Source organism: Poecilia latipinna, unplaced genomic scaffold (assembly GCF_001443285.1).
Source record: "Poecilia latipinna isolate Pla-1442-1.1 unplaced genomic scaffold, P_latipinna-1.0 Scaffold802, whole genome shotgun sequence".
NCBI lineage: Eukaryota > Metazoa > Chordata > Actinopteri > Cyprinodontiformes > Poeciliidae > Poecilia > Poecilia latipinna.
In genome coordinates this window covers 139,228-151,504 of record NW_015113418.1, presented here as the reverse complement: position 1 = coordinate 151,504, position 12,277 = coordinate 139,228, and the positions used below count along the sequence as shown (strand labels likewise).

The following is a 12,277-nucleotide window of genomic DNA, read 5'->3' as shown; positions in this document are numbered from 1 at the left end:
TCTGCTCAAGCTATTTACTGATCTGTCAGGTTTCCAATATGCGTCCCCCCCAATGACAGACTCGTTCCTACGCCCTTGATCGTGGGTATCAGAAAGTTTTGTGTTTCAAAACAGTGATATTAAACATTGTTTCATGATACCCTATTGATTTTGTAATATTGTTCCTATTTTATAACACTTCAGCACCGAAAAATGTGTGCTACATTTTCTACAGAATATATTTGGTTGCAGATTAATTACCGTGACTAAATATTAAAAATGCAGTAGCAATGTGTAACCTCAGTAGCTGGGGTTTCTTATGTAATGTGAAATGGCAAAAATAATTTAGTGAAAATCATGATGGTTTTCTGGTACTTTGCTGGGCAATGAATGCTTTTTGACTATATGTCTGAATCTTCAACACTGCATTGGATATGAATTACGGTTATCAAATAATACATATATGCCAACAGTGAAACAGTGTGGGGAAAAAAATGCAACCACTGTAAAAAAAAATTTACATTTAATTTTTTAAAAATAAGTTCAAACTATTCATTTTCTAATTTAGGACATGTTGATGGGCTTTCTTCTCTCTCACAGGAGAGAACAAGTGGCCCCTGGATGTCTGTCAGATTGGTCCTTTGGTGGAGCTAAAGGAGGTTCATGTTGACTCCCTCAACTTACAGCCCTGAGACCAAATGAGCCACTGAAAGATTTTTTCAGCATGGAGATGGAAAGTATAGAAAGACTGTATGGTAAATCCTACAACTCTTCAATGTACCGATTTCCTTAAGGAGATGGTCTCATATTTTCAGTAATGTCTTTTCTCAGCAAATTACTGTAAAAGCATAAATCTGAATGTTGTCCAGTCTCTTCCCATTGATTGATCCAGCAACATTTTAGATGCAAGAACTCAAAAATATAATTTGTAGTTGGCTATTGGTTCACTGTTTAAGTTGAATCTCTCGGTTGAGTCTGCATTTAAAAAGTCATATTAAAAAAGAAGTACACTTAGTAGTAGCTTCTTACATGGAGAATGTAGTTTTCATGTATAAATGATCTGGTCCTCACTAACCTCCACCAGTACCTTCAAATTGATCTCAATTTGTACTGATCCACACAGCACAGATTACATTGTGATATATTCCATAAAATATAATATGATTAATATAAATAAGTGATGGATGTTTGTATTCTTTACATTTAAAATGACAAGAAATGAGAATGGAAGGGTAGTAACTGACAGTTGAACAAAATTCAGATACATAAATTAATATTTTTGGCCGAAGATTAACAATGTCTTTAACTCAAAGACATTTATATAATATAATTTTTTTTTAAAGGCACATTGTTCAGAAACAGTGCCATAGCTTTTCTTTCATAGCAATTTGGGCACACTTCCTTATTGGTAATTAAAGTGCATCACTTTAACTTGCAGCCTGAAATGTGTGTCAGAAGCCAGAGGGCGTAGCATCAGTGAAGCACACCAGTTTGTGTTTAAGGATAGAGTTTCCTCTTGACACTCAGGAAGATAAAATCCACTGCTCACGTATTTCACCACTGCTACTAAGTGGGTGATCTATCATGCCTGAGTTACTGTATGCAATCTCACACGCACATGCGCACACACACATGGATACAACACACATACACTGGTAGAAATCAAAACAATGATGGTGATGCAAAAGATAAAGAAACAATCCACATATTATGGCATGGCAGCAAGCCGACAGGTGGTGACAGCGAGGAGAGAGAGATTATTGGATAATGCACACACACACGCCTAGACACACACTCACCCCTGTCCACGCACGCACGCACGCACGCACGCACGCACACACACACACACACACACAATATCAAGACACAGACACACTCAGAAAGTGAGATATGTCTTCTGGCACAGATATCTTCTCCACTGTAATCTTTTTGTCTACAAGGTGCACCAGGAGGACTGCTTACAAGAGTGAAAGAAAGGTTTACTGTTGTTTGTTCTCAAATGTTCATCCTGCTTTTGTTGAGCTGATCACATTAAACTTTACTGCAGTGATTTGATCCTTTCCTCATAGTGACATAGCAGGTGAGTGAAACAGTCACTCAAATCATGATGCAAGCATGAAATTTGGTACATGTATTCTACACAGATCATATTTTAAAGCACACCACTAGCCACACCAGAATTCAGTAAGACAATCTTTTTTTTCAGTGGCTTTCATATGACTAAGCACTACTGTCAAATAAGTGGAAGAAAAATACATAAATATTGTACTGTTCAGTTTTTACTTATTTATTTATTTTTGCACTGACATGATAACTGAAGGTAATTTTGTCCATACCAGTTGCATGTTATACTTAAACTGACATGGCATCCAAGATCAATTTGAAAATAAATGTTGTATTTTCTCAGATATTAATAGAGCTAGACAAATGACTTTTTAATCTAATCAAACAGAGAATTAGATAGGCTTGTCACATTAACCCATCAGTACCAAATGTGACTGGACAAAGTTGAGGAAGAACATATTGTAGGAAATTGCCTAATTCTTACAATTTATGTCCATGGTATCATTGGTAAAATCCTCCGAGAATCAAAGACCTTGACAGTCTGATTTACAGCCACATTTAGTCAGCTGTTTGCAGCTCTTGCCTATGGGAAAGTTGGCTTTTCAGAAGATATGCCAGTCCTCACCAACCTTATGCCATCACCAGTCAACAGAACTCTCTGCAGCCCTGTCAGGCTCTGGGTTGACTGGAAGGCATCCTGGAGCAGACCTGAGGCTGTAGTGTCCAATGTGGATGTAAACCCCTGGCTTCATCCACATTGGTAGCAGTGAAGTAGCATGACAAACCTCTCCAGTATCCCCAGTTCACCATCTTCCAGTGTAAGAATGTGCTGGCTCAGCTTGGAGAAGATATGGGAGGCCTCTGGGCAAACATCCCATGTCTGCCAGGCAGCTTTCTTTCTGTTGTTGTGTAAGGTTGAAACAGTGCTAAAGCACGTAAAGACATGAAAGAATAACAGTCCTCTAGCCTTCTCCTGCCCCATATAATGATACAGACCATGCACACTGATCCAGAGCAGGCTTTAACTTTGACGAGATCCAGAACTGCTCTAGCGTCAAACTCTGAAAGGCTGGAAAGGTACTCGGTGTTCCCTGGTTTTGTGGTGACATCACTTGATTGCAAGATCTCATCACTGCCCCAGCCCAGTCCAGTTCAGCAAATGTGAAAATGACTCCATTGGATTCTCTGACCCAAATAACACATATGCACACCAAACAATATTTTGCATATGTTCAGTAGTAGTAGAAGTTGTAGTTGCTCAAATATGAATAACTACAACTAGATATGAAATTTACAGATACCATATTAAAATTCCAATTATGATAAGAATTAAAACAGAGCTTCTCATTAACCTGGTTAGCAAGAAACTGTTTTTTTCTTAAAACGGCTATGTTACTTTTTAAAAATAACATCTAAAGCTTGTAATCGATTAGGCTTTTGTTGGTATTATGACATATTATTTAAAATTTTTCAAAAGTAAAAATGAAATAACCTGCTGAACATGTCACACATTGTTTTCCTATTTTCGACTTTAAAATTACCTGCATCTAAAAATAAATCCTCTGAGAGTTTTGGATTTTCATTAACTAAATAAAGGGATGATTTTTAATAGACTGTCAAACAGGAGAATCAATGTTTGTTCTCTTTCTGAATCCAGTATTTTCTCTCTCTCACTAAACTACCCACCTGTTTTCAGCCCTAAGTTCCTGATTAGGTACAAAAACAAACAAAACAATTTTTGATTGGGACTTAAAAAAAATCACTTGAAATCCTTGTGAATTTTGTTAGAACAGGCATTTCATATCTTATATGCTTAACCGTGTTCAAACAGTCATCAGTCATCAAAATACAAAAAGTATTCAGCAGTAAAATCAAAAGCATCATAGATCTCTCTTCTTCACACACAAGCAGCATATTACACTCTGCATCAGTATAGATCCAACATCTTTGGCCAAGTAATGTTATAGTTTGTGATGAGAAAATATTTTACAGAGCTATGTTATCCAAAAGGCTAGAACTCCAGAATGACTTGTCATGCTGTCAGGCTCCATTCTTACAGCTTGAGAGACTCATAAGAATATTATTTTTATTTATATTCCTCTTTATAGCATGCATACCACTAATTTAATGCTGTATCCTTTCCAATTTTTTGTATCTTCATTATAGTTTCCAAATTCATAATTCAAGGCAAATATGTTTATCTTTATTAGATAATATTAAAGAATATTAAAGAAAAAGTACTTTTTTAATGCTATTCTGATCTGCATTTTGTCAGAAAAACAATAAAAAAACAATTTGCTCTGGATTATTTGATGACATAGCATCATGAAGCAGCTCACTCCTCACTCTACATGTGAACTATTTCATGAAACATAGTTGCAAAAACCAAGAAACACTTGTAATTTGCTGTTACAGAAAACATTAGAATTAATTGAATTGAATTAGTTTATTGAGATCATTATTGATTTCATAGTGATTCATTAAACTTAACTCAGAGCTTTGATGCATTTATGAGAAATGCAGTTAGTTTACTAAGCTTTTTCTAAAGTTAATGAAGATGCAATGTTTAAAGAAAATTGTTCTACATTGTTCTACATTATAGTGCTTATGCAATATAATGACATTTTATTTACTTATCTGACTTTAGTGTATTATTATTATTATTATTTATTATTATTATTATTATTATTATTATTATTATTATTATTATTATTATATGTAGTAGTAGTAGTAGTAGTAGTAGAGTTATTATCACGTGAAACAGCATTCATGCATTTTGGCCTAGAGACAAAAACACAAGCACACTGTGCCTGTCAGTGGGGGCCAGTTATCCTGTAATGGCTGCCACTGCTCATTGTTCACAGTCTTCTTTGTTTTCAGCGCCATTTTGGCTGTGTGGTAGGAGCAGCAGCTAGTTAACATCATTTCCACACACATACATGGCAGAAAGCTATAGCCATGCTAACCCTTGTTTAGCTTCTTATTCACCACCAGCATAATACGACACCCAGCAAAGCAAAAACCCAGCAGTTTTTGCCAGCAGCCTAAAATGAAAATAAATGAACTTTTATGCCCACACACAGACAACAGAGGAGCTTTGCTGTGTTTAATCTCTGTGGGTCTGTCAGCTGTTTGTTGGAATCCATCTGCACAGTGATAGTTTCTGCTAGTAGAGAGCTGCTGTGTTTTTTTTTTTTTTGTTTTTTTTTGGTGGTAGTGGTGGGCGGAGGTTCAGCGTGACAGACTATTATTTGATTTAAAAAATAAAAATAAAAAAAATGGAAAGGTAAAACTAACGAAACATCCAATTTTCTAGAAATGTTTTGCGGTAAAATTACACAGTGCCAAGAATTTCATAAGACTAAATGTAGTATTTTTAGTGAAAGGAAGGCATCGATTAAATTATTTGCAAATTTACAATTACAACTGTGTGGTTAAAATTATTTATTAAAATAAAAATATAAAAATATTTATTTTAATTATGATTTTTTTAAAAAAAAAAATCAGCTGGAACTGTACTTTAATAGAGTCATGAATGGCGATGTATTAAATTTTCCACGTATTTTGTTTTTGATGCCTTAATTATTTGCTGTTTGAACTCAAAGAATAAATATATAACATGTAAAACACATAAGATGGATGCTGAATAAAATAAAATTAATAATGCTGCTACATAAATGTAATTAATATAAATGTAGATATATTTAAATGTCGATCCCAAACACTCGTAGCAAATCCCCGGATACTGAACAAAATAATGAAGCACGCTGTGAATGTTTATATTTATTCTTTATTATTATCCCACTATGAAAATATTTGTACAATAAATAATTTAGATTTTCACTATTAAAGAATCTTAATAAATTAACTAATGTCTACATGTCGGCTCCACAGCAGGGCTTTTCGCTCAGAGTGACAACTCTTGTCAATTTAGAGATATTTTCTCCAAAGCAGTCCTGCCATCCGCATCAAGTCTCTGTGACCAGTTCCTGAGTTTTTTTTAATCCACGAAGCTGAACCCCTAGCAGAGAAGAAAAAACAAACAAAAAAATCTCATCGATTAGAAGAAGCCAAACTTACAACTTACAAAAAATAAAAACAGCCTAAAAATCCAAAGTTAAATAACACCTGATATTTCACGTCTTATTAAGGGAAAAAAATCTAGCCGAAAAAACAACGCGCAGCTTTGCATTTACAAAAAAGAAGAAAAAAAAGATTAAAAAAAAGAAAATGAAATTTGCTGACTCTTAAACCACAAATGCCATACTGAAATAATAGCGTAAATGAATTTTAGCTGAGAAAAGAACAACATTTTCATTCATAAACCTTACAGGAATTTTGCCGAGACGGTTCTTTAACGACAGTCCTGTTGGATGTTTTTCTGCTGATTGTTCATCCACAAAAGTCGCTTCTACCATGGTGTGTTTGATGTCTTTATGAAATTCCTCTTGTTGAACCGTTGCTACTACCTTCAGAAGTTGAGGTGTTGTAAATCTATGGTGCACAGTGTGCTTGTGAACAAGTCGAAGTCCTCTTCGGAAAAATCCACCGGACTATCCAGGGAGCTTTGCAGGCTGGGAGACAAGCAGGCGTCCTCGGTGAAAAGAGCCAGGTCGGATAGCGCGGTGGATGATGATGAGGAGGAGGGCGCGTGAGATTCAGATGGAGCGATGGATGAATCCCGGTGGTCCAAAAAAGACGGCTCGGCTCCCGTTGCAGTCCCAGCCCCGCTGTGGGGCCTCAGACCAGTGCTGTCAGTTGAGTTCGTCGGGGAGCGCAGAGCCGCAGCAGAGTCCGTTGAGCCATATGTCCCTGCCTGCTGCTGACTCGCACGGCCTGTGTCCTCCTGCGTGGGTTGTGCATTGTTTCCGTTGTCAGTGGATCCATAGGCGCCGGGAATAGCAGTCAAAAGCGCACCGCTCCCCTGTTCGCTCTCTGTTGTACTTTCCTCCGACGCTTCCAGCGGTTGACTGGAGTACGGGGACGACGCATCGGCCCCTTCAAGCGGCTCATATCCGCTGGAACACGGACTTCCTCCACCTCCATCCCGATGGTGCGTGGTCTGTCGCTTGTGTTTCATCCTACGATTTTGAAACCAAACTTTGACTTGTCGCTCTGTAAGATCTAAAAGAGCGGCGATTTCCACTCTCCTCGGCCGACATAAGTACTTGTTAAAGTGAAATTCCTTTTCCAGCTCCAAAAGCTGCGTGTTGGTGTAGGCGGTGCGCAGCCGACGGGACCCAGCTCCCCCGACATCCAGGCCAACCTGGCTGGAGTCTGCTAGGAACAAAAAAGAAAAGAAAATTATAAATGAAATTATTTATATATATATATATATATATATATATATATATATATATATATATATATATATATATATATATATATATATATATATATATATGTGTGTGTGTGTGTGTGTGTGTGTGTGTGTGTGTGTGTGTGTGTGTGTGTGTGCCTGTGTTTTGTAACTGACTAAAAATGCAGTCCTGCTATATTCATTCGCACAGCATGAGGCAGCACCTTTTATTATATTTCATTGCAATAAATTCTAAATTGATTGTAATGAAATATGAAATCAAAAATGCTTTTACACGTAGTTACGTTTTCAGTGATATGACAAAGGATCGAGAAAAAAGAATGAGAGAAAAGAAAGAAAGAAGGAAACACTAGCATGCACGTGTTTTCATTTCTTCATCATATAAATGTTCTAAGGAGAGAACTTCAACTCGGAGACAAGAACGAATGGAAATGATGCCATGTAGATTAGAAGTGAGTGCGACTGTTCCAAAGCCTAGACAACTAGTGCTTTTTAGTGAGATAAGGAAAAAGGTCAGGCTGGAAGTGGAATGAAGAGAGGAAAACGAGAAGTTCATATTTAAATTAATTGGTTTATTATTATTATTATTATTATTATTATTTTTTTCATATTTAGGGATGCAAACAGACAAACAAACATAAGGTCATGAAATATGATGAATGTCATCGACAGAAATAGGAATGATTGTCGAGGTGTTCCAGTGTGGCCGCAGCATTAAGTGTTCCCCAACCCCCCGCTCACCACACTCTGTCATTCCCCCGCCTTATTATTTTTCTAACGCCATCCAATATGGCGCCCATTTTAATACCGCCTTGAATACTATCACTCCACACTGACCAGAAGGCAGTATTTATAAAAGACAATAATGCACTCAGCAGCTTTCATATGCGGTGTCATGTAAAGGAAACACATTTCTTTCTCGTCTTCAGAATATCACACTGCGCAAAGTGGAATCAATGCAGCTGCCTTGCACACTGTACTACACTGAGCAAGAAGTATTTAGATCATGTGGATGAAGCTCTAATATGCAAAGCATTGCAGCATAATGCAGTCGTCTGGATATGGCTTCCCTTTTCATGCACCTTATAGAAATGAGCAACGCGCACGCGCGCTAACATGCACATGCACTGATCGCAAAAAAAGAGACAATGGCAGCTATGCACTGGGTAAAAACTGGTCAGTGATATTCGGAAATGAATGTGAGCGAATGCAAACATAAAATTTCATCTCAAGATCCCCATTTCTGCACCACGGGTCCATGCGCCATAGCATACCGACCTGTGGGTGACTCAGTGCCCGCGGAAGCGTACCCAGAGGCGTTTGGTGAAGGGTAGGATGATGTCGGTAAGATGATGGATCCACCCCCGCTGGAGCTGATTCCAGGCTTGGGGCATTTCTTGGATGACTTCTTCTCTTTCATCCAGGGAAACTCGTGAGCCAGCGGACCAGCCGGGGTAGCCGGTGCAGGGGCCTGGCCAGGTGGGCATGGCTGCTGTACGGCGCGGTGATGGGTCTGGTGGTCATTTGTAGCAGAGCTTCTCCGGCTTTGCTGACTCCCAGAAGCTGGTTTCGGCTGGGTGGCTGTGCAAGGGCTAAAGCTGGGGATGGTGTGTTCGAAGGGAGGCGGAATTACTGTCGACTCCTTGATTGATGAAGTTTGAAATGACTCCAGGACGGCGGGGAAGGACGTCAAGCACTCTGCTAGGGATGGCTGGCTGTTTATAAAACCGATCTCCCTCTCAAATTCAAAATTCATAGCTTCCTCAGACTAGTGCCCCCCTAAACGACGAGAGCCCAGAATAATCCCTTTCCCGAAATAAAATAATAATAATAATAAAACCCTCATAGGCCTATACGCACGCGTACACATGCACATCACAAAACATGGCTGATTAAGAAAATAAATAATACTTGATTTAAAAAAAAACGCAGCTCCATAGGCTTCTGACCGTAGTAGCGTAAATGCGGTGGCTATGTCATAATTGTGTATATTGGTTATAATAGTAGCGTATGGGGACCTGGGTAGGCTAAACTGAACAACTATGGGACGAAATTGCAGCCAATTCCTGGTCATGTGACCCAAATCAGCCAATCGGTGGTTCGGGCCTGGCAGCTGTGATGTCTGTGTGAAGCATTATTATTATTTTTCACGAAGCGCTGAAGCAAAGCGAGGCTATCTGCCATTGTTCTGTCCTAACGGGGGTAAAAAAGCAAAGAGGCCGCTTGCCATGTGCGCTGTGTGGGCGGCAGCTCGGCGGATCTTGGCCGATGGAACCCTCTAACAATAGAACTGTGCACATACGAGCTCCTTGGTGATGTAATGGCAATTAACAGTAGGTTAACGTAGGTAGTCGATACCATTTACAGTATGATTTCTCAGTGCAAAAACAGACAAACATAGAAAACAACTGCGCTAATTAATCTTAGAAAGTGTGAAAAAGGCTGAAAATGGACAGTTTAGACAGCAGAAATCTGGACAGGGTTTTAGATGCTGCAGCAGCTCACGAGGAGAGGGCATGAAGGATCTGCTCACAGAGATGATGTTGGATTAGCTAACGCTTCAGAGCAGACAGTTTTAGATTGCAAAGATGCAGATTGAGGAACACGTTCATGTGTAAGTGTCCGATTTGTCCCATTTAACACAAATATCTGCGTGTCCATTATAAATAGACGGAGAGTGTGTGCGTGTGTGTGTAGCCGCAATGAAGATAGATTGTGGGAAAACTGAAATGCAATCTAAATATTGTCTCAAACTAAAGTAGCATCTTTTCACAGGCTCCAAAATCCCTCTTGCGCTTTACCCTCGTTCCTTTCTCTCCCTCGTGTTCGTGTGTGTTTGTTCAAAATGTTCGGGGTGTTCACGCACGGAGAGCGAGTTCAGAGCGAGGTCGCTCCAGTAGCGAGAGAATAAAGAGGGGATCTCTGTTCCTCCCTCTTATAAAACATAATAAGAGACCCTCAGCTATTAATATTATGCTAACTGTAAGTGAGATCGCGCTGAGTTGCCCTCGGACTCGACGGGACGTACATGTAGATATTTATAAAGATTAACTGGAGAGCTGAGCAGAGGATATTTCGAGGAGGGTCAGAAGAGCCCCGGGTGGAGAAAAAAGTGGTGATCAATCTTTCTCTCCTTGAGAGAGGCTGACAGCAGTCTCTCTCCTCCTAAATGAGGAGAAAACTTCCAGCCCCGCTGTCTCTGCCTCTGCGCTTCAGGACCACAGTGTGATCTGGTTTCATGTATTTATTGTTACTAATATTACTTCATCAGCAGCCCGGACAAACGGCACAGAGACCGTTCAGACAAATCACTATTCAGCCGGTTAACTTTCCCTACTTTTTGTCATGTCTTCTCTTTGCTCCCCCCACCCCCCCCAAAAAAAGCGAAGATGCAGCAATGTGTGTGGGAGTGAGGGGCTTTGAGTGGAGCAGAAAGGACAGGCAGTGAGTGGGCAGAACAGGCGGCAGCAGGGACACACACCGAGCAGAAGCTGACTCATTTAGAGCTCTGGTTGAGCTGAAGCATCACCGCTAAACGCTTCCTGCGCACTTCACTTCGTCTTTTAACAACAAATAAAAATGTCTAAAGTTAATTTATTTGGGAGGCCACAGGAGCTTATTAGCGGAGCTGCAGAGTGGATTTCTGTCCCCAATGACAAAGATGGAAAGGGCGCATGACACTACTGAGGAAAGGCATTTGTAAACTTAGTTTTTATTTATTTATTTATTTATTTATTTATTTATTTATTTATTTATTTATTTATTTATTTATGTCGATAGATTTTTTCCAGAATGATTACAAACATTTTGATTTTAATTCTCCTAGAACAACAGATAATAATAATAATAATAATAATAATAATAATAATAATAATAATAATAATAATAATAATAATAAGTAGTTATTTATTTATTTAATAACTACAAGCATTAGGTGGGAGTGCTGTTTTCGAATAACCATTCGAACTATACCAAAAACAAACCTTACATGCCTTAACAGCAGGTTTTATTGTTGGGTTGTTCCTCCTTTAAATCGATAATGAAACCAAACTGGTGATCACACTTTAGTGTTTTGACAAATTACCCAGTTCAGCATGCTGAAGCTGAGTTTAGAAAATTGCATTTTTAATGTATGAGTAGTAGACCGGACTCCTTGTTCGCCGCTTAAAGCGCCTTGCAGCTCCAGCCCCGCTGTTCCCAGCAATGTTTTGAGCTGAGGAGAGACTCGGCTCTCCATCTGGTTTTACGAGGCAATAAATTAGAGCCAATCTCTGCTTATTGGTGTTTTTATTGTCTGTTAGTCCAGAGGAGATGTAAAGGGAAGCATAGTCATTATTTATGGGATTTTGATTTACGTCCTAAGTTTTTATGCCGGTCTCAGGCTTCTGAACACGTGATAAGGAAAAAAAAAAGATGGCCAAAGAGGTTGGAGTGAGAAATCACGTGGCTTGACGAGGCGTGGGCCTCAAGGCTTTTCTTGTGTGGGTGAGAGAGACAGAAGAGAGGATATAAACAAATCACATGGCCCCAAGTTAGCTGTAGGATGCCTGTCTGAGCTAGCCTGCAAGACCAAGGAACACCCTCCACTAATTTTCTATAGAATAACAGAGCAGGGAGCAGGAGACCCTGGAAGGTTGTCAACCACAGATACCACAAATAATACAAGTCCCACTAAACTGCTGATTGATAAGCGCTGAGTTTACCAAAACTTTATCAAGGTTTACTTAATGTCTTCTTACACTTTAAAGAGGCAAATCTGAACTTTTATTTTACTAACACCTTTTTCCTGCTTTGCAGTGCTCAGAAAACCATGCTAAAAAACTTTTGCAGAAGATTATACTCTTGTTACAGATACTCTCACTTTGAAGCATGCATTTACCTTTAAATTGGATTAGGTTCCACCATATAGTAGTA

General features: G+C 39.0%; 1 protein-coding gene and 1 long non-coding RNA gene across 3 annotated transcripts in view; both read right to left on the bottom strand.

The window, feature by feature from the left end:
* LOC106956265 (uncharacterized) overlaps nt 1-2,440 on the bottom strand; it is a 19,483-nt gene extending 17,043 nt beyond the window's left edge. The window contains exon 1 of the long non-coding RNA XR_001426741.1: nt 2,430-2,440. This is a non-coding gene — a long non-coding RNA (uncharacterized LOC106956265). The remainder of the gene's footprint in view (nt 1-2,429) is intronic.
* Nucleotides 2,441-5,813: 3,373 nt separating this feature from the next.
* Nucleotides 5,814-10,317, bottom strand: hoxb2a (homeobox B2a). Of its 2 annotated transcripts, none has more exons than XM_015046995.1 (2): nt 8,642-10,317; nt 5,814-7,323 (listed from the first exon to the last, which is right to left on the bottom strand). In XM_015046995.1, the coding sequence occupies exons 1-2, from the start codon at nt 9,117-9,119 to the stop codon at nt 6,515-6,517; spliced, it is 1,287 nt and encodes a 428-aa protein (XP_014902481.1). In that variant the 5' UTR covers nt 9,120-10,317; the 3' UTR covers nt 5,814-6,514. The 2 variants fall into 2 exon arrangements, with proteins under 2 accessions (XP_014902481.1, XP_014902482.1); XM_015046996.1 differs by having other exon boundaries at nt 5,814-7,320; nt 8,642-10,315.
* Between the last annotated feature and the right edge of the window lie 1,960 nt (nt 10,318-12,277).

Bases quoted from the DNA above. Each gene is read 5' to 3' on its own strand.
- hoxb2a (XM_015046995.1), bottom strand. From the start codon at position 9,119: ATGAATTTTGAATTTGAGAGGGAGATCGGTTTTATAAACAGCCAGCCA. The intron at 7,324-8,641 runs GTCGGTATGCTA...TTTTGTTCCTAG, and splicing joins GGGCACTGAGTCACCCACAG to CAGACTCCAGCCAGGTTGGC.